This window comes from Podarcis pityusensis, assembly GCF_964106645.2.
Source record: "Podarcis pityusensis genome assembly, chromosome: 11".
Classification (NCBI taxonomy): domain Eukaryota; kingdom Metazoa; phylum Chordata; class Lepidosauria; order Squamata; family Lacertidae; genus Podarcis; species Podarcis pityusensis.
The window spans coordinates 45,977,436-46,000,634 of record NC_138036.1 but is presented as its reverse complement, the minus strand read 5'-3'; the positions used below and the strand labels follow the sequence as shown (position 1 = coordinate 46,000,634).

General features: G+C 42.6%; 1 protein-coding gene across 4 annotated transcripts in view; it reads right to left on the bottom strand.

The window, feature by feature from the left end:
• PRR16 (proline rich 16) overlaps positions 1-23,199 on the bottom strand; it is a 157,984-nt gene that overhangs the window by 97,587 nt on the left and 37,198 nt on the right. Inside the window, exon 1 of one of the 4 annotated variants that reach the window (XM_080973084.1) lies at positions 22,530-22,840. The exons of 2 other annotated variants lie outside the window; for them this stretch is intronic. In XM_080973084.1, the coding sequence (XP_080829210.1) occupies positions 22,530-22,709 (180 nt within the window). In that variant the 5' untranslated portion in view covers positions 22,710-22,840. Of the gene's footprint in view, positions 1-22,529; positions 22,841-23,199 lie in introns of those variants that run through there. One more of the 4 variants, XM_080973088.1, reaches the window with a different exon arrangement.

The following is a 23,199-nucleotide window of genomic DNA, read 5'->3' as shown; positions in this document are numbered from 1 at the left end:
ACCAACACGGCCACCTACCTGAACAGGCATAGGCAAACTCTATGTTTTGGGACTACAGCTCCCATCATCCCTGACCACTGGTCCTGTTAGCTAGGGATGATGGGAGTTTTAGTCCCAAAACATCTGGAAGGTTGAGTTTACTTATACCTATACCTGTACCTGAATCTGAAGGCATCTCAGTTATTCTCCAATACCTTCCTTAACACAGATAATAAAGTAGCAAATGTGCAACGAATTTAGCTAAGGAATTAATGGTGGCAACATCAGTTTCGTGCAATAATGAAACATATCAGCCTTTGGCATCAATATTTCCATTCATGTTTATCAGCTAACTAGCTGGACAGCATCCTGGATTGTGTACATAATTTCAGTTGGAAATCGATACCCGCTGTGAATGATCCAGTTTGTCTTCACTGCCATCAGGGCCACCCAGAACCTGAGGTGTTAATTACGAAAGCAGATGTTTAACCTGGGGGATTTGCCAGGTGTGTGTGTGTGTGTGTGTGTGTGTGTGTTTAAGTAAGGCATTCAGCAGCAGCCACTCTAGAGGTCATCTTCTTCTTTTATTAAGGAAAGGCTGCAGCCTTTGCAGTACAAGCATCTCTTTGCAAGTGAAAGGTGCCGGGTTCAAATCCTGCCATTCCAAACGAAGCATAAAAAGCTATAGTTGTTCCAAGTACTTCCATCTTCTTAAAATATTCTGAAGCTACAGGTCTAATGTTTTCTAAGGGAAATTCATATATACACATACATATGCATATACATATATGTGTGTGTGTGTTTGTGTTCTAACACTTCAATCAAAAGGTCAACATTCCCTACATTCTTGTAAACACCACGTTTTAATACCTACTGTTTGCAACATGGCAAGACGTTCAAAGGATTCAGTGGCCCTCCATTGGAAGGTAATTCTCAGTCTCATTGTTTGTAAAGCAAAACTTTATTAACTTATTTATTACAAAATTTAAAAAAAGGGCTCATCTGCACATTTCAGCTACTTCAGGGAATCCCTCCATGTGCCATTTGCTATTTAGATTTCACAGGTCCCTTTCAGTTCCCAACACACATCAGTTTACACAGAAGGTATCAGTGTGTGATTATCACCCCTTTCCCCCACACCAATAAAAACTTCTCTCTTTTTTGATATGTGCACTGTTATAGCGAAAATTATCCTTGAAGTGTTTCACACATACTCTTTATCTTTCCATAAAGGCTGCAACATGAGACTCAGGGTTCCAGAAAAGTGCTTGCATGGTTTACGAAGTTGTGGGAACAGAATGTGGGTCCTTCAGATCAAATATGAGATCCAGGACGTCCCGAACAGGAGATCAAGTCCATGGACTGCCAGTCCCTACCATGACAGTGTCATTCTGTCATTTCTCCTAACAAGCTGTTTGAAACAAAGACAAGATATGGGCCCAAGCAATAAGCTCTGTGCTTTCTTTGGGTAGTGTGGAAAAAAAACTTTGCAAAGTGTTTATTACCTTCCAAGTTGTTGGTATGTAGCCCTTTTCTGCTTAGGGAGTAAACACAGGCAGAAAAGAGTCATTTGTCCATATAAGCAAGCATGTTTTTCTCCTCGGTCGGCCTTTAACAGTAGTTTTCTCAGGATTTAACTTCCGTAACTCTGCTTCTGTTTTCTTAGCTTTCTTGATATGAGAAATCATGTTGTGATAAGTCACATCAAGCTGTGTCAGGCACAAAGTTAATCCATAAACAAACTGAAGAAAACTTTTTGCCATTAAATCCTATGCCTTGAAAAGGGAAATTAACAAAAGTGTTTGACATATCAGCAGGCAAGGTTTATCCAATTTTATTTAATTCAAAGGAGATAAATTAAATCAGGCATACACATAAACAAAATATCTATTAATAGCAACAATTAAAGACCTAGCATGTCTTTTTTTTTTCAACAGACCTGCAAAATAGGATGGAAGGTCCACAATTAATCTGTCTCAGTGCCCCTTCCAAGTCAAATCAGGTCATTGCTTGAGATTTCAGGTGGAGGGAAATGGGCAGAAAATATTATATATTACAGACTTAAAGAACTCCAAACAGGATACTAGTCTGCTAATTCTTCCTTCCCTGAGTTCTGATATTTTCCTGTTGATCTATACCATGATTCCTATCAACATTTCATCCCCCTTCTCAAAGTTAACCAAGAACTGCATATCCCATAAAGATCCAACAAGGAAACAGCCATTTTCCAAAGATACAAAATGTTAATGAATAGCAGGAAAGCACGTGCTGTTCAAAATAATGTACATTCTGCACATTTTACAAGTTAAGTGGCTTCAAAACCATGTAAGGGTTCATAACTGTCATTTCTTGTATATTTCTAAAATCTATGCATTGAGCTTTTAGGAGATTTTGCTTTAGCTGTAGTTTTTCTCTCCTGGTGCTTCTCAGTCTTCAGCTGCTGACAACAGTGTCTTTCAGAGCAGACTGTTATCTTCAAACTGGGTCAATAAAGGCCTTTTCTTTAAAAAAAAAACTTTTATTGGAAATAAATGTGACCAATTTGAGGTTTCTTGCTCTTTCCTATAGTGCGATGAACATTCTCTCATTAGATTTTTGCTTTGCACATTATTCAGTAACTAAGAGATTATTAAATCTTACAAAATGGCAATATTGTATTATTCCCTTAATCTAATTTCTTCATCACTAGAAAATGGGTTCTACCACCTCTCTGTCACTCAAGTCACAAGCAAAATCTCTTTCTAGTCTAGCCCTTCCATTTAGAATTACTGTAGCCATCACATTACTTTTTATTAGATTTCTTTTTTCAAAGGATGAGCAAACCATGCTACTACAAAATCCAATCTTTCGAAGGAGCTTAAAAAAATATTGGTAACAGAAAGGCATGGAAATCTAGAAAGCTATCTCATTTCCCAGTAAAGTGAAATGTAACACAGTTTCCCTTCAGAGAAAAATGGACTAACTGGACTAACACAAGAACAATGAAAGATATATTTGGAGAGTCACACATTGTAGATTATTATTTCCTACTTAGAAACTATCAATTTCATTAAGAAATGAATTATCTATCTGGCATCGATTTAGACCTAAAATAATTCACTTATCCCACACATAGCATCCTAGTGCTTTAATGATGCATTTGAAAATCGCATGGACTCAAGTTCAAGTGTCACACACACACCATGATTAAAAACAGCGCAACACTATTAAGTTTCTTCATTGTTTTCCATATGAAGTCTCCAGGAAAGATCACACACTACATTCCAAAAGTCTCATGTTACATGAGAGCAACAGCTAAACTTTTCCAACCGATGTCCACTCCTTGAAAACAATGAGCCAGAACATCAGAAACAGAATTTGTCGTACCAAGAAAAAACAGAACCAGAAATTAAGTAGTGCCTATAAATTTATAAATTTATAAATTTATAAATTTATAAATTTATAAATTTATAAATTTATAAATTTATAAATTTAAATTTATAAATATAAATTTAGGGACGCTGGTGGCGCTGTGGGTTAAACCACAGAGCCTAGGACTTGCCGATCAGAAGGTTGGCGGTTCGAATCCCCACGACGGACTGAGCTCCCGTTGCTCGGTCCCTGCTCCTGCCAACCTAGCAGTTCGAAAGCATGTCAAAGTGCAAGTAGATAAATAGGTACCGCTCCGGCGGGAAGGTAAACGACATTTCCGTGCGCTGCTCTGGTTCGCCAGAAGCGGCTCAGTCATGCTGGCTCCCTCGGCCAATAAAGCGAGATGAGTGCCGCAACCCCAGAGTCGGCCATGACTGGACCTAACGGTCAGGGGTCCCTTTACCTTATAAATTTAAGGCTGCTCCAAACGATATTTTGTACTTGGCTTAAGACAACTATAGAAAGAAGACACAACTGAAACATCCGTGCAGAAAGGTGCATTTGTGCATTGCGGGAATCTGATCCTTTCCCTAATCCTGAATAACAAAGTGCCATTTCAGATGTCACAAGTCAAGGCCAGAAAGAGTGCTTTACCTCTCCACTCTCTCCCACTCTTCTCCTTGCATGCAAGGTTATCTTAAAGCACAGTTGCCAGTTTCTTCCAAAGTGTGGAACCGTGATTAAATTGTGGATTCCAAACCACAATGTGAAACCATATCACAAATGTTGTACCCAGACTGCAACTTCCTTCTTTAAAAGAAGAAAGTGAAAGAGAAGAAACTGTGTTTTAACTGGAAATGATAAGTTGGTTCCAGACTCAATCAATAAAAGTCATAAAAATCAGTGGGACAAATTAGTAAGTTAAGTCCCACTAGCTTCATTGGGTCAAAGCATGGCTAAGTCTGTCTTATTCTGATAGTTTTTGGTTCCTTGGATGAGAGATAAGGGGAGTAAGAAGTATTGATATGAGTCACTCATGTTTTTAGTATTTTTTCTGCTTTGGGGGGTGGGGGGTAAACTGTCATTGTTTAGAATGACACTGTTAGAAAATTGGACAAAGTACTGTATTTTTCGCTCTATAACACGCACCCAACCATAACACGCACGTAGTTTTTAGAGGAGGAAAATCCATAGGCATGCCACCCGTAGGCATTCCCTCCATAACACGCACAGACATTTCCCCTTACTTTTTAGGAGGAAAAAAGTGAGTGTTATGGTGCAAAAAATACGGTAGTTTCTATACCTTTCATAGCCTGCTACTGGTGATAGCATGCACTGATCATATAAGCCTGTGCTTGTGTGGAACTGAACTGAATGTACTTTTGGCTTTAATAAGCTGTGTTTATTGTTTATGCAACAATAAACTTTGCTTGGAATTTAATTGGATTGATGTGTTCAATTGGATGATTAATTGGCATAGGGTGGTTGGAAGAGTAACTTGGTTTTCTTTTGCCTAATTGTCAATCATGTTATTTTAAAATGTGGCATTTGTACCTTTTAGTTGATTTTCATTTCTAATATTGTATTTCCTGTTGTTTAGAGGGTATTTTGTGAAGTTGTTTACTATGAATTTTCCGTGTATTTTTGCAGCAGACCTTTATGTGCAATGTTTATTCTGATGCCCTTTTCTGTTGTTAATTGTGTTTTATAGAATGTGTAAGTCCCCTGGTATTTTTTGCATTTGCTGTTTATCCAAGATGTTTTAACCAAGTTGAAAACCGCTTAGAGTTTGAAATAAGTGGTACATAAATACTTCTAATAATAGACACAACGGTGATTTTCAGCCTTAGAAAGCAGAACTCTCTGTCATTACAAAGATCAGATGTTTAAAATATTTGGATAGACAATTAATGAAAAATGACTAATAATAATCAATGATCAGCTTGATACGGAGGGGGGGCATGTCTTCACCTTCTTCTTCGCTACAATATATCCATTTATTTCCAATTGTCAATGTCAAAAGGGACTAAAATCTATAAAATTCATAGAAAATCAATGTGCCAATTTGCTCAATTTCTCTAGGACTCCATGACACCTCCCCTGTCCTCCATAATCCCTCAAGCAAGGTGTCAAGACCCTAATCCTGTCAAATCGCTCTGCCAAGCCTTTCCTCCGGGCAATGCCAGGTGGCAGACTATGCATACATGGACCATTTTTTCCCATCACCGGTACTCAGGATGTGCTTATCTGCACATATCTCCAGCTCTGCATATTCCCCCCTCCCTCCTCCATATGTTAATCCGGTGTAACCCAACCTCTTCCTAATGTATTCGTGATGTAATCTGTGTAACCCAACCTCTTCTTAATGCATTCATGATGTAACTGGGATGTATTTTGCACTGTATTCTGGGACATGGAGGGAAGTTTCAAAAATTCATGTCACCCCTTTCACGCTGTTCAATCTCGCCTTGAACCTGTTGCGCAATAAACTTGGATCTTCTGCAGTTTGCTCCTGTCTCCGTCTGAGCTCATTTTTCTTCCGCAGGGACCCGCGGACTTAGTCCGACGAGCTGGGTGGCAGAGTAGCCCCGCACCCAGATTTTACCGTAACAAGCTACATGAACTACTACAAAGGCCAATGCTGCAAAACAGCAAATTGTTATTTGTAATTTTATCACATATTCAAATCTCTCTTTTTCTCCAAAATAATATCAATGTATTCACAGGAAGAAAATAAAGAACAAACACACATATCTAATTTGGGAGTACTTCATTCATATTAACAAGGTCAAATTGGAAGGAAGTTTGTACAGCAACCCCTGTAGATATATCATTACTGCAATAATTTGTAGCTTTGCTTTGTTTTTTTCAGCAGCAGAAGAGGATGCTTCTATTCCAATTATTCAAAAGGTAGATGCAAGCCATGATTATCCACTAAGGTTTGAATTAGCCTAAGGTCAGTCAACCAATTTTTGTAGAATTTCCCTTCTGGTGTCCAGAGAGTTCACTGACAGTTGGACAGCAATACTTAAACAAGGTTTAGAGCAAAAATCGGTAACAATTGTTCACAAATGCAAAGTAGAACAGCCTCTCCTCTAGGTTCTATTAAAAATAATTAGCAGCTGTGCAACTGCCAAAAGTTGGCAATTATTCTCCTGCATGCAGCCACATTGACATTTTATCTCATTAGAAGACCCAAGGCACCCTGTAAAGTGTTGAGGGTTTATAGCTTGGATTAAAAGATCATGTCTTGCACTATTCCAAAATATCATAAGTAGGATCATGTGAAACCCTTAAACCAATCAGATGGGAAGTTTGCATTATGTCAGGGCTGCTCTGCCCTTTCTATGAAAATGGCCAGCATGCCTGCTAGTCTGTGTCTTCTCACCTTCTCTGCCTGAACTCTCAAGCCTAGACAAGAGAGCCATCACCTAAAAGCTGAGCAGAAGATAAGATACTGAAGCTATGATCCAACAGAGAGTTAGGCATGCTAGGTCTATTGAAAATCAATAGGCTGAAGCATCCCCAACTCTGGAGAACCTACAAGCTTTCATCAATGGTAACTGCACTGGGAAATATCTCATAATGTAAAAATAAAACAAACGTGAAACATAGTATGTTGGATCCAGACTTCAGTAAGTTAGTTATGACATAAGCCTAATTAAGTTCAATGGGAACTAAGCACACCTTAGTATGGATCCAATCCAATATTTATTACCAATTTAATGTTGGTGGATCAGCTAACATTGTCCAACAATCATTCTAGATATATCATAATAGTTAAGACAGTGTCCAAAATATAACAGCATTTCATTCTGCTATATCCACAGAACAATGTCTAATAATCTTAAAAAATGGGTATGATTAAGAAAATACAGGATTACCATATTCTGCCTAAGTCTACCCTAAGGACCCTAGTCTTGAGGGTTTGACTGACATTATTGCTATGCAGTTATTATGTGGCAGTAATATTGTCTCTTAAAATACTTGAAATATAGCAGTGTTGCAACAGAAACCCATTGAACAGAAACTTGCGTTATTCATAAAGTGAAGTAGGGTAAGCTTTACAAAGTTACACAGAAAATGTTGAGACAATAGGTCTGGACAGCTGTGACTTGCTTAGAAGCTAAGTCCTACACCAGTGTTTCCGAAATTTGGGTCTCCAGGTGTTTTTGGACTACAACTCCCATCATCCCTAGCTAGCAAGACCAATGGTCAGGGATGATGGGAATTGTAGTCCAAAAGCAGCTGGATACCCATGTTTGAGAAACACTGTCCTACACCAAAGAGTGTGGGATGTGCTCTGACAAGACTGGATGATCCCCAACAAGATGATGACCATACAAAACACCATATTATACAGCCCTTCATGGATAGAATTGCCAAACCCATTCAATATGCCTCTCATTATCCAGAGATAAGTGAAAGTCACTTTCATACCTCCTAGACCTACGTGTCACGAGACAAACAGCACATAAATGATAGAACCAATAGTGTAAACAAAATATTGCAAACAGTATTGGGTGCACTAATACTGGGGGGGGGGGGGAGTACTTTGGGTTGGAAACTACGTATTTGTTAACTTTTTTTTAATAAAAAAGCAATATATTTCAAACATCAGCAAGCTGGCAATGTGTACGTGTAACACTCAAATAGGTGGTTAAATATACACATGTACCATTTATATATGAGCATTACAAGAGTGGAATAGAAATCTTTCAATAAATAAATATCATTTAACCCTTACAGGTTAGTTATGCCATTTGCTGAGTTTAAAATAAACACGCAAAATGAAAACTCTTCCTTTCAGGCCTGCTGAAATGCAAGCAGCAGCAGCAAACGAGCAGGCAATTTATTGCCCATGCCTACACATGTAAACCATTAAACCACAGCTTTCTCTGTTGCTTACTTAAACATCACTAATTATCACACAAGTCTAAGCATATTTGTGCTGCTAGATCTCTAATTCCCTTCAACCCTGGCAACTGTGAAAGCACATGATTCGCTGGTAAGGTTTAGAACGTAAGCAGTATTCTACGGGTGGGAATACTGTCATACCTATGCTTTGCTACTGTTTATGTTGGTTCACTGCTGGAGGCTGCCAGGCTGCATGAACACAGCACATTTCAGCTCAGAAGGATGTCTTGCCACTGCAGTATTACTTTGTTTGAAAACCAGAATTTATATATGCTCTAATTAGCTCACAGTTGAACAACATACTACACTTGGAGGTGCTCTAGAGTTGCACAAAAGGCTTGACTGCAACTGACACAAATGTTTAGAAAACAAAACAGCTAACACGAACGTGACAGCATGCACCATTCTGTCAGGTTACATGATGCTCATGGGCCGCACCAAACATATACGCTGGTCCTTTCCTTTCAAAATAGCATGAAAGTGGAACTAAAAGCCCTTGAAGACTGAAGCACAGAAGGGGCAAAACGATTTTGCTCAGCTTCACTTTAGCAACACATGTGCTTATGATCATCATAAATATGAATGAGGAGGTCAGAGACTGTTCGTGATCGCTGTTTTATGTTAATATTGCTGCACACCTGGAAGAATTTCATACCACTGCCCTCTTAGCATGCTTCCACATATAATGAAGCTGTCCCTAAGCGTCCAAAGAGAGGTCGGAAGATATTTCACAAGATGAGATGTGTGGGTCTCAACAAAAACCAGGAAGTATTTGCTCTTCAGGTGTCTGTCAAAAATATTATTAGCTGATGGAACAGGAAGAAAATGACGTCTTAATAAGAAGTAGAGGAATGCAGAAAAGAAAGGTAATTTTAACATCACCACATATATAAGAATGAGATGTCCTTCAGACAAAGGTCACAAGGAGTCAAGAGTCCATCATGAAACTTTGCATGTAATTGATAGATCTTAGAATATAAAAATGAGCTTCCTTGGGCTGTGCATAAACGTAATCATTAGCAACATCTTTACACACATACAAAATTCACTATTGGATTTTAAACACCTAGGCTAATGGCAAACACAATCCTCATTGGAGTTAACTACCAATCATCACTGGATCTACTTGAAAGGCACAAAATGTGCCTGTTATAATCTGCATTTCTGCATCTTGCCTCAATCAGTTTCAACTGGAGACAGTTCCAAATGAGCTATAAAGAAATAAAAATGGCTGCTAAGAATGCAGTGACAAAAGTTACTTCTTAAAACCACAGAGCACTGGAATAAAGAATGTAAGTGTATAAGACAGAAGTTGTGGGATCACACGTCTCCTGAACATTGTATTATTTATTCCTGCCTTTCAACCAAACATCTCAAGGTTAATGGTGCACTTAAAAACTACACAATACCAAGTATAAAGTGCAGACTAAATCTAAACCAATCTCTGGATTAGGTGTACATTTGATGCCAAAGCATCTCGGTTCTACTCTGGGTTTACATACACTGCTACAAGATCAGAAGTGATGTAGGATGAAAAGCTTGGCAATTTCAAAGTTTTTTATTTTGTCTACTAAACACATGTAAAATAAACACACTAAATTAGATCACTCTCTGGGGCATCAGGAAAAAAAATCCCAATTTTCCAATTCAAACTTGTCCAGAAAGCCTACATCAGCGAAGAATCAGGATGATACAGTGTAACTACTACTTCCTGAACTTGAAGCATGGATTTCTGCACATTAAGGGTAAGCAACGTATGGTCTGCAGGTCGCATCCAGCTTGCCAATACATTTGTTCCACAAAATCTTTCTTCCATAAAATACCTGGGGAAAAGGCACATATTATGACAGACTTATGACCTGTTACTAACTGTTGTTGTAGATGATACACAGTAAGAACAAGAGTATACTGCAAGATCTTTGATTACGCTATGAGCAACCATAGTGATATATGTGTGCTCTTGCATTCTGACCCATCTCCTCTTCCACAATAAACAACTGTTTTGCGTAGAATGTCATCTCCACCAGCAACCATGCAACTGCAAAGGTAAATCACAGGCAATGCTGGGTCACTTGATGGCACGCATCACAGCAAGTATAGCAGAACATCAACTTGCAGGACAAGGCAATATCTATTTTACAGTGTCCAGATAATCGCTAGCCCAACTCTTCCATAATGTAACTAGGGGAACATTAAAAAAAAATAAAAATTTAACTCTACTTGCTCTTCATATTGCAGTTACCCCACACATGGCTCAAGTAAGATTGACTCTGAATCAGTGCAGCATTCAAAATTCGCCAGGCACATTTTGCACCTAGCTATTGGCCACTTGCAACCAAGCGAAGATGCCAGGATTGCACCGGACATCTCTACCATCTGGAGGTGCATACCTGGGGATCCTTGGATCTTGACAGTTTTCACACACTAGCAACACAGCCTGTAGAATACTATCTGTTATATTTTAACTGCACAATCAGAATGGATTTCAGGAACCAAAGCGACTTTTGAGCCGCCTGGCAAAAAAACTGCAATTAGCCATTCCGTTTTGGAGATTGTAACCCTGGTTTAAGGAGCCATTTGCCACCCAGCTTATATATCTGAATTTCTAACCCTGGTGCAGCCCCTGTCATATTCAAGTGGTTTGAACTGTACTACACGATTTGGAGCCCCCGGGTCCCTTCCTGCCCCCTACCCTCACAAACCCCTAACCCACATGTTTTTTTGTGGCAGCAGATCTCCCCCCTTCTCCAGTGCCTGATGCACTGCTATGTCCACCACACTGGCTACAAGAGGACACTGGAGAGGTAGTTTTTCAAATTACTAATGGGGATGTTCCTAGCTCCTGAGAAAAAAAATCTGGTGCAATGCATGACAGCACATCACATACCAGGAAAGGGTGCTTGCTGTTGCCAGAGTTGCAGGAGCCAGGAAAACCAGGAGGGAAGTGGGCTTGGGGGGAAATGGAATTCTTCGGCAGCTCAGATTTAAATGTGAAGAATTTAGGGCAATTATTGCCAACCTTTCTGAAACAGTGGGCAAATTTGGATTCTTTTTAAAGAGTACAGTGGGCACCAGTCACCAAACAGCTGTCGTGGAGGGCATTGTAAAACAAAATGTACAATCCTGGCATCCGATAAAAGGTTGGCAGGTTTTGTGGGTGCTTTCAATGTAGGAGCGGGAATGCAAACAGGAATTGAGCAGGAAGACCGAACAGTCTCTCATGCATTGTGGATTTTTGATGGAATATTGACTGAGACCTTTTGTAGGTACCATAGGAGGCACTGGCAGGCACACAAGAGCCTATGGGTGCTATGCTGGCAACCCCTGATGGAGGTGAGCACTATCTGCTCCTGTGACATCTTTTCTGAGCCAGAAAATGCGTCATCAACATCTCTATTCATATTATCCCATCCTAAGACCTCATGTCTCATTTCCCAGTGCCAAGCACTGTGATTTCAGCCCCATGGGTGAAATCACCCTATTGGGTGCTAGTATGAACACATCCTATCTTTAAAAGATCATTAGAATAATAGGATTATAGAGCTGGAAGGGACCCCAAAGCTCATCTAGTCCAACCCCCTGCAATGCAGGAATATGCAGCTGCCCCATATGGGGATCGAACCTGCAACCTTGGCATTGTCAGCACCATGCTCTAACCAACCATGTTATCTTCCCCTGAAGGGCGCCACCCTACAGCTGGTGATCACAACTAGCAGGAACTACAGCTGCTGAGAAATGACCACCATTTCCTCTCATTGCTTTCCAATCCCAGACTTTCCTATCCCCCACCTATTTTTTCATTATTTATCTGGGTACAAGGTTTTGACCCATTTAAATGTATTTTATTTGGTCCATACAAAAAGTATTGGACATTGGAAGAACCCACACCAGAACAACATATACTGATTTGTTTTATTTTTCATGTGAGATACAACCTGTTCCTGTCTCTCAGTCAATGTCAGCATTTCCCATTTTAAGTCGCTATTGAAGTGGAAGAGCCAGTAGCTTAAAGACAGAAAAATATTCACTAAATCAATCAAAATATAGCAAGTTTGAGGCGGAAATGGAAAATTCAGTGATGCACAGAAACCACAGGTTTAATGGCAGCCAGTCAACTGAACAAATTGCAAGCGTAGGCAATGCTTGCATGAAGCCAAAATAATTATGCACAGTAGCCATTATTTTTCTTGCATACCGTACAGTCTAGATATCCTCTATTTTGGATCAATCTCTGTAAATTATTGGCAACAGCTACCAGGTCTGCTCCCTTTTGATAAAAAGCTAAATCTCATTCATTTGCTTATTACAAGTTATGCAAATATTTCACAAATAACTTTCAAGAATTTGTTCAGGCTGATGAGGTTTGATATCCACAGAAGTATTTGCCATGTGATGTGATGCAATGCAAGAAAATCAAATGGAAAAACCGAAATACATATGACACTCTCAGCAAATTCTGTATGGAAAGAAGAAAGCCTGGAAAATGACAATGTCAGTAGACTAAACACAAGTCTGTACTATGATTTCACTTTATTTTGTTTAATTCATTCAGTCCTTTCCACAAGCTCATATTTCTAAAGTATCTGAAGTACATATTCAGTCTGCACAAGTAGCAAAAATGTGCGTGGGGAAATTGTGCATTTTTGCCAAGCACCAAAACCATCTAACCTTGTTCTGAACCTTGGAGGTTGAGAATGTATCTTAACTGGACGAGAAGCTGGTATGCACCATCTTACTCCCCCCACAAAATGAGCCCTAACTCCACCTTTCCCTAACAGACCTTGGGTTTTTATTGGTGAAACAGGACAGATTTTCCCTGTTCTCTGGAACTAAGAAAAGGTAAAGGTAAAGGACCCCTGACAGTTAAGTCCAGTCGCAGACGACTCTGGGGTTGTGGCGCTCATCTCGCTTTACAGGCCAAGGGAGCTGGCGCTTGTCTGCAGACAGTTTTCCAGGTCATGTGGCCAGCATGACTAAGCCGCTTCTGGTGCAATGGAACACTGAAACCAGAGCATCACACGGAAACACTGTTTACCTTCCCGCTGGAGCGGTACCTATTTATCTACTTGCACTGGTGTGCTTTCGAACTGTTAGGTTGGCAGGAGCTGGGACCGAGCAAAGGGAGCTCACCCCATCGCAGGGATTCGAACCGCTGACCTTCTGATTGGCAAGCCGAAGAGGCTCAGTGGTTTAAACCACAGCACCACCCGTGTCCCTCTTCTCAGGAACTAGAAGTACAGAATTGTTCCATGGCCAGCGACTTTTCTAGTGACCTTTCTAATGCCCAAACCATGGTATGGTGAAGGTCTGCAAGCTAAAGCAGGGATGGGGAAGTGGATCTGCCTGATGGACTATATCCATAGCTCCTCCCACCCCACACAAACCAACTTTTGACAGCTGGAGGCATGACATTAGGTGTGGGCAAGTAGGCACAGCTGGAAAATAAAACAGCCACACATGCCAGAGCTGGATGAATCAGGCTCGTAGGCCAGAGCTTCTCCACTCATGTGATAAGAAATTTCATTTTCTATGAACGGGCCAAGCCTTGGGCAGTGCAGCCCATATGCAAAACACTTAGTGACAGGACAACAGAGCTGCCACTGGGCTTGAGACAGAGTCACACTAGTGCAGGGGTCGGCAACCTAAGGACCATGGGCCACAAGCGGCCCATGGGGGTCATTTAACCAGCCCACAAGCTGCCCCTGAACCAAGCCAGCTGCTTGGTGAGTCCCCATACGCTGAGCTATACCAGCATGGTGCAGGGACTCACTTCTGCTGTGCCGGAAATTGCATCTGTGCATGTGCAGGATGCTCGCTCACGCACACACGCAATCCAGCCCACAGAGGGATCTCCCCTGGAGTGAACGGGCCCAGACAAGGTAAACCTTGCCGACCCCTGCACTAGTGGAACCTGCAAGTGACCCCAGCCAGGCCACAAGCCAGCAGTAGCTGGGATAGCTCACTCAATAGAGCATGAGATGTCAGGGTCATGGGTTTGAGCCCCACATTGGGCAAAAATTCCTGCATTGCAGGGAGTTGGACTAGATGACCCTTGCGGTCCCTTCCAACTCTACAATTCTATGATTCTAAGAAGTTTACACAGCATGGGGCTGTTTAGAAAATCTCTAAACTATTTTCAGTTGGAAGTGCCGACGTAGGGAAGCCCATCACAACAACCTTTGAAAGCCGCTGCTCTTGGCAATTCAGACAGCATGGGACAGAGATCAAATGTTTCAAGAAAGCACAATACTGACGTTACCGGAGACTTCACCAACAGAACACTTTGATGGTTGAGCTTTGAACTGAACTTACACAATGTTCTATATTTAATTCCACTAATGGAGAACCTAGATTTCTAGGAGATTTAGCATGCACAAACTCCAGATCTCTTTAGAGATTAAATGCCTAATAGAGAAATCATAATCAGTCCAATACTTCTTCATGCAGTCCAGCCAAGTACAGTGGTATCTCGGGTTACAGACGCTTCAGGTTACATATGCTTCAGGTTACAGACTCCGCTAACCCAGAAATAGTGCTTCAGGTTAAGAACTTTGCTTCAGGATGAGAACAGAAATTGTGCTCCAGCGGTGTGGCAGCAGCAGGAGGCCCCATTAGCTAAACTGGTGCTTCAGCTTAAGAACAGTTTCAGGTTAAGTACGGACCTCCGGAACGAATTAAGTACTTAATCCGAGGTACCACTGTATTTTTGAAATGGGTTGGAAACCCATAAGTGACAGATAGAATTATGTTTCAAAGTGGAAAAAACCTAAACAGCATATTATAGAATAGGTCAAGCAAATTGACAATGAAATCTGAAAAAGCTAAAGTTATAACTCAGAATGGAAACTTCCTACTGTACCATTCTGACAAAATTACTCTTTATCTTTATCACTGATTTAGCTCATATTTGAAGAAGAAGAAGAAGAAGAAGAAGAAGAAGAAGAAGAGGAGGAGTTTGGATTTTATATCCTGCTTTATCACTACCTGAAGGAGTCTCAAAGCAGCTAACAGTTTCCTTTCCCTTCCTCCCCCACAACAAACACTCTGTGAGGTGAGTGGGGCTGAGAGACTTCAAAGAAGTGTGACTAGCCCAAGGTCACCCAGCAGCTGCATGTGGAGGAGCGGAGACGCGAACCCGGTTCACCAGATTACGAGTCTACCGCTCTTAACCACTACACTACACTGGCTCACAGATCCTATTAACTATTATGTACTTAATACCTTGCACATAGAATTTAAAGCGCAAGAACAAAACACTGAGTGTTATTACAGGGAGCTTGCTATGTAAAGTTGAACACGGAGAGAGAAAACAGAGGTATGGGATGAAGTGGAAGAGGGTAAATAGTGGAATTCAGTTCAATATTTAAGGTTAATCTCAATAGGGAACGGAGACTGAAGGGTTAAAATCCTAAGATCTTATATATATATTTCCTTTTTCTTGCAGTAGATTCTCACAAAATGTCTTCTTTCACAACAGTGTTTTTTGTTTTGTTTTTTACAATAATTTTTAATCTGGGATTTATGTGGAGTTTAATTGACAAATCTGTGCCTCAGTTGTAGACTGAAGTCTGCAGGAAAGCAGGTCACAAGGTGGAATTCCCATTCCCTACTTATTGAGGAGTGCTATGTTGCAGTCCAGTACAGTTGAGTGGGGGGGGGGGGATGAGCAATCAGTGCTTCCAACTATGGCACTGGGCCGTTGCCATAGCAACTGGCTTGGCTGACCTTGTGCCTGTTGACTTATCTCATACATGGGGTTATTTGTGCTCATAAAGGAAATTTAACCATTTCCTCTATGTCCAGTTCCTCTTAGACACCACAGTTATGACTCATCCTCCTCAATAGGCCTTGTTTCTCAGAAGTATTTTCTGCCCTATACATGGCCTTTCTAAGAGGAAACCTTCAAAGACAAGTACTTCCCGAAGCATTGGCATCTACCTGTTTGAGATTTAAACCTTTCTCAAACTGCTACACCATATCCCAACTCAGATTATCCTATTGGCATTCAAGAGATATGGGTTACCTATGGCCCACCAGATGTTGCCACAAGTCTCATCATTCCTAATCACTCCCCATACTGCTGGGGGCTGATGGAAAATGAAGTTCAACACCATCTGGAGAGCCACAGGTTTCTCATCAGTGGTTTACACTGCAACTTAGAAGTCAATGCGATTGAGTTCAATTAGGTTTATGACAGTCTTAGTAACAGTCAGAATGTAGTTGGAAGCAACACTTTATACATCCAATAGTAAGTTACAGTATCAAGATTCCTTTTTGTGCAACTATGTTTAAATTGTGCCATGGTTCTCCTGCAAATCAGAACTTTCCAAACTTTTCATGTTGGTGACACACTTTTTAGACATGCATCATTTTAGACACACACCCCTTTCCAGCCCCAGGAGTGAGAGGAGTGACAAACCTACATACTGCAACCGACACACTAACATTTCATGACACACAGTTTGGAAAGCTCTGCTGTAAATTGTGAACATCTTTCTGTAGCTTGGGGACTAAATGTTCTGCTGTTCCCCTGGCCTGTAAACCCCTCTTGTCTACAGCAGATAACGTTCAGTGGCAGAGCACATGCCTTGCATGCAGAAATGTCTCTAGATCAGTTCCTGGCATCTTCAGGTAGGGCTGGGAAGGACTTAAAACACCGAAGAGCCACTGTTAGTCAGTGCTGACAATAATTAGAAGAACGAACAGTCTGACTTAGTATAAGACAGTTTCTTACATTTCTAATAAAATGATCAGTTGAAATGGCTGTCTGCCTTCCTAACTATCTGCTCACAATCCCTTCCTTGTTCTTGTGGAATGCTTCCTGGCAGTACAATTGTGCCATTTGCATCCCAAGGTCTTCAGATCCCCTTTTCCTAGCGATTAATCTATGTTCAGGGTCGCTGTGGAAGGTAGCAGACTCTTCTTCCTTGGAGGTATTTAAGCAGAGGTTGAATGGCCATCTGTCATGGATGCTTTAGCTGAGATTCCTGCATAGCAGGGGGTTGAACAGAATGACCCTCCGGGTCTCTTCCAATGCTACAGTTCTATGATTCTATAATTCTATGATCCCTCCTTATCCTCTACCATGAATATGCAATGTGCCGTCAAAATCAAATGACCTTTTTAAAAGGGTGTCGGTTCACTTCTTTACCACGTGGAAAAGCAAAAAGGAAACCATACTTCCTGTAGGTATTCATGGGTGGGTAGGTACCATTTTCAAAATTGTTCAGTGGAACCAGACACGTTTCCACTTTAAAAGTACAGCTAACACATTTTTTAGGAGGGAAAAGCAGAGGGAATTATTTTGAAGGTAAAGATGAACATCTGTCCAGCTGCAATGCAGGTCAACAGAAAAACAATACAAGGCACATGCCTGAATTATGGTGACTCAATATGCTTAAAAAAAACAACCCTAAACATTATTTTGTTGATTTAGAAGCCAAGTGCCATTAAGCTAGAATCCTAAAGACAAGCGATTAAGTCCATTACATTCATAGGAACATATAATAAATCAATAAATGAGTATAATGGAGTTAAGCTATATACAGAATGCGCACATCAATATTTTAATGTGCAAATGGTCTTAATGTATGTCATTTCTTAATTAGCCACCATCATGCCAGGCCCCAACCCCACTGTCAAGTTTACATGGCAAACTGTATTAAAGGAGTCTCCATTTCATCTGTTATGGCTTTGCTGGGCTCTTCAGATTTAGAAGACTCCCTCCAAGGGCAGCCAACATCACTCCTATGTTGCAGAACCAGGCAGCACACACAGCTCTCTTCCAACCAGGTGTCTAAATTTCTGGCGTTACTTTGCCTGAAGATGACTCTGTCACTACTATTGCTACACTGCTATGCTAAGTGGTACCACAACCAGGGATGTTAGGGGTGTTAGAAGAGGGGGTAGTACCTCTGGTGGGGGGCATGTTGTGCTCCTTCTGGAGTAGTTTGTCCACCTTTGGTCTCCATCCTGCACTCAGCTCTCACTTATGGCTCCTAGAAGCTTTCAGCATATGACAGTGACCACACCTTGAGAATGGCTTCAACTGGCCAGCTAAACCAGGTACATGTATCCAATGGGTCTCAAACTCTCAGTAAGGTAAGGACCTCTTCTCTATGAACTATAGCCCTGAATGGGCTGATCCTGATTCCTCTCAACTGTGTTAGGCAGAGATGCTATCATTACAGAGAGAAGCAAAATGCCCTGATGATGTTCTATGCCTGAACTGAACAGTATTTATTCAGATCCACTGAAGTTAACAGACAAGACTAACTGAGCTTTGAATTAATTTCAGTGTACGACTTGGCTGATTACCCACACCCACAGAATCTTGATTTCCAGTGTGTGGTTCCAAAGGTACTTCCTTCATTGGGAGAAGACTCTCTGGATCCAACTCAACCTCTTGAACAAAACAGAAGGGCAGCCTATTTTTTAAAAGAGTGAAAGATGTGTTTTTTCACTTCCAAAGCCAGCTTTTGGGGCATGGCCCGAAGACACAGTTATGCTACAATCTTACTGTGGGTTTGTTGCCGAGATGGGAGGTCACCTGGACACTTTACAGACACTGTGTCCCTGACTTCCATGGAGGAACGTGGACTGTAAAGAAAATATAATATGTAAATACAAAATCTGGAAGTTAAGACCACACTTCTGTTGCTGTCTTGGTTGTGCAGCAAGAGGGTTTTTTTAAAAAAAGGAAAAATTAGTCAGGCACTTCAGGATTTCAAAGAAAACATAAGACAAGACATGAGCTGTGAACTAATGAACAGTGTTCTTTATCTTCTCACAGTAACTAGCATTTAAAAAAAAGGAAAACATGCTGCTTTAGGTGCATAAAGTTGTCATTACAAGCTGTAGCCTTTCCTAACAGGCGCTGTAGCTTCACTTCTTCCATGAAACTATTGCAGCCATAAACAATTACTCTTGGCTGCAAGCAGCAAAGGCCACAAACTGTTGTTCATTGTTGCTGTTCTCAGAGACGCAGCCAATGATATTAAACAAATCTGCTTACCTAAAACTAAGAGTTCCACTTCCAGAAACAGAACAAAGTCTGAGAAAATAAGGCACTCTTTCTGGATCCTAAAATACTATAAACTATTGTAAAAGCCATGGACGCCTTGAACTTTAAAGAGAATATTGTTACTGTAAGCCAAGGGGAGGGCAATCGTTTTTTGCCTATCAAGGGCCACATTCCATCAGGGAAAATATGTCAAGGTTTGCATGCCATAGACAAAAGTGTTCTGGATTAATTAACCCAGAAAAAATATGGGCCTTCTTTGATTTTCACCATGGCTACCTCAGATTAGAATTCCCAATTCTGTTCAGGTCTGCTTAGAAGGAAGTCCCACTGCCTAGGATGCAGTTACTTTCCATTCAATGTTCAGAGTGCTTTTATTAATATTATTTGCTTATTTATTTATACCATTCATTGGGGGACTGCCTATTCATCCAGTTCTGATCAACAAACCAATGCAGCTCAATCTATATCAATGTATATTTCTCAAACAAAACACTAGTCTGTTCAATTGTTCTGAAGGAGAAAAGGGGGAGGGAACCATGCTCAAAGGCAAGGAAAAATAAGAAGGAAATGAGCAAGAAGGAAGAAGGGAATTCTGATGGGACAGAATGAAAGAAAGGGCAGCCTCAGAAGATATAAAATGAGATGGGGGGGGGGAATATGAGGCTCCAATGCCACAGATTGTATACCTGTGTGTGTTTAAAAATACCAAACACCCACAAATACTTGGAAGGCAGAATATGCACATTAAGATAACAAGCTATTGGCATATCTGCAAGGAGAATTGTAGTGAAAGTGGAGTTGGTAGAGTAAAAAAAGGATATTTCTGATCCTTCGTACAGCTTTCTCCAGGAAATGAAAATTTGTTTCTGAGCAATTTGTTTCCCTTAGGGGGGAAAATCTTGTTAAACCTCTATGAAATTAGGAAACGGGGGCAGGAGAGAGAGAGTCTTGTATAATGTAATGTACAGGATTACAAAGCAATGCACACGTGCTTCAGACTTGAATTTCAGCTTCTAATCCCACCATCTGTCCACCAGTTGTGCCACACACACACACACACACACACACACAAACTAATAAAGATCTGAGGAATCTCCAAAATGGACAGATAAGTTGTGTTATTTGAATTGCAATGTTTTGCTACTTCAGAGCATCCAACACAGTAATTGCATTCTGCCTGCAAATTAAGCTATAGGAGCTGACATTTGCCACTGGCTAAGGAAATATTACATTGGTTCCTAAACTATATGAGACAAATAGATATTTTGTGCACTGGCTCTGTGTTTCAGGCCTGAAAAGGAAAGTCCAGACATTTCTGGCAATTATATTTCCAAATGTGGGAAGTGTCTCTTGGTGTTTGCAAAACTGGTCCATTCTCCACCCTTGATACCTTGAGAGTCCAATCCTATATATGTTTACTAAGAAGGAAATCCCAATAACTGGGACCGACTTCCTAATACGGGTTATAGCCTCTGCCTAATAATTCTCAAGTTGTACCAGCAACTCATTTTTTAATTCACTCTTGTAATTCAGACCTGTCCAACTCAGTTAACCAACTTCAGGATGCTGAACTCCAAGTTTATAGCATCAAACAAGGTGAATAGGAACTAACAGCCTGCTGCTCTTCACAACCTTTCTCTCAGAGCTACCAAGATCCCAGCTCACCCTGTACATATTTCTCTGATGAAGAGGACGGGATGCAGCCTGCTTAATTTTGACAGTTGTTGATAAAAAATATATAAGTACATGGAGATTTCTTCTGATTCCACTGAACTAAAAACACCATCATCTGTCACAACCTGTAACCATCAGTACGAAAACAAAAGGTCCAAGTCTTATAAAAGTCCATTTTAGAAAGAAAAGCACCCACCACCTTCAAATTCTACAAAGATCACATCCAACCATTCTACTAGATGAAGTTTGGGGAAATGATGCCGATGAAACTATGTTTGCAATGAAAAAGCAAATACAAATCTATTTAGATCACAGTGTTGATGGAGTCATCAGAACAGACAAGTTCTACCTTGTGCCTGCACGTAAGGATTGCGGATCCTTAAGGGTTGGCATTAAGGCATTGAGGATCACCATAGTCAATTCCTGCACAGAAGACACCATCTGTGTCGAGGCTGTGGGATCTGGGAAGGAAGCAGGAGTATCCAAAACCTAGCAGAATCCCTCCCAGGCCTAAACTGCCAGCTTTCCCTGCCCCCTTCTCTCCCTGCAAGGAATCTCCCCTTTTGCTCTACGCAGGAACTTTACTTTGACAAGCTCCAAGCGGCGACGTCGCCCCAACCTCCTAAAAATAACAGCCGGCAGAAGAAAGCACAGAAATAACCACCCTCGGGAAAAAAGAGGGGAGGGGAGGGGAACCAAAGGCGTGAAGCGGCGTCGCTGCTGTCAGGGAAGGAAGCATCTCCTTAGTTAATGCAATGACTAAACGCTAAATCTGGAGCCCAAGATCTGGAGTGGGGAGGGGAAGCAGGAGAGAGAGGGAGGGAGGGGAGAAATGCCCACACAGCCCTTTACGCGGAAAGATGGAGAGGCACAACTCCTCCTCCTACCCCCTCCTCCCCGCCACTTACAAACCAAACTCTGGAGTGGGCGGAATGGGGTGGGTGGGTGGCGCCGGGCAAAGCATCGCAGCCTCTTCCTCTCCCCCCACCCCACCCCCCTCACGTCCCAAGCTACTCCCATCCGCGCCCGGGGATGGGTTTGGGGAGTCCTCTCGGCTGTTCGTAAGTCATCCCAAAGAGGTGGGCAACCCCAAAGCCTGCGCGCCGCCCCGTCTCGATCACACACCCCCCCCCCCCGCCACGGAGGGTTAGTAAGATCAAGGAAAGACAGTTTTCTTGGCGCAAGGCGATCCGGCACCCCGAGCCCCGCGGAGGCAGGATAGGAAGCGACTGGCTGGGCTTCTCCATCCCCACCCCACCCCCACCCCCCGCACACCGCCACCCCGTCGCTCCCAAAGACGAAGCCACTAGTTGATCGCTCGTGGTGACCAGGCAAGACTCGAAAGTGTAACAAGTCTGGCGCAGCCCGGTCCACGCCGGCTTAGGAGACGGCGGCTCTTCCAGCCGCCTGTCACAGTTGCCCAAGAGTTGGGCCGGTCCCGCCTGGGGGGAAAGCGGCCGGACTCTGCCCGATCCTCTGGCGCCTTCGGTCCCGCAGGCACACAGATCGGATCGGAGGGGGTGGTGGTGTTTATTCTCTCTTTTTCTTTTTCCCTTCTCTCTCTCCCCCACTCTTTCCCTCTCACCTCCTTCAGCTCCTTAGCCACGTCCTTCAGGTCCCCCAGGACTAATTCCAAATCGTCCACGATGATCTTGATCTGCTCCTTCACCTTGGCTTTGGAGGCTGCCGGCAGCCCTTCGGCCGGAGACGACACGGACGACGAGGTGGCGGAGGAGGAGGTGGTCCCCTTGGACTTGGCGGACATTCTTCGGCGGGGAGCGCCGGGGGAGGAGGGGGAGAGCGCGGCAGGCAGGCAGGTCAGGAGAGCTGGCTGGCCCTCGAGGGGCCACGGCGCCCGTCGCCGTCCCGCCGCTGAGGGGCCCCGGAGCTGCCGCTGCGGCCGCCGCTGCTGCTGCTGCTGCCTCCGTGCCGGCTGCCCATGTTGGGCTCGGGGCCCCAAGGCGGCGGCGTTGCCGTCGTGCTCCGGGCGCGCTCCGCCGCTGCCATCAACGCCCCGGCAACTGCACTAGTGAGCGAGGGAGCCCGGGCTGCAGGCAGGCGAGCGGACGGGCGGGCGCTGCGCCTGCGCCTGCCTGCTGCCTGCTTCCCTCCCTCGCCGAGCGACACAGACATGCAGGGCGCTCCGCTCGCCCAGGAGGCGGGCGGGGAAGCAGGGAAAAACAACAACCCCGCGGGGCTTTTTTCCCACCCCCCTCAGAGCCCTCGCCACATGCCTTCAGCCCACAAATCCCGCC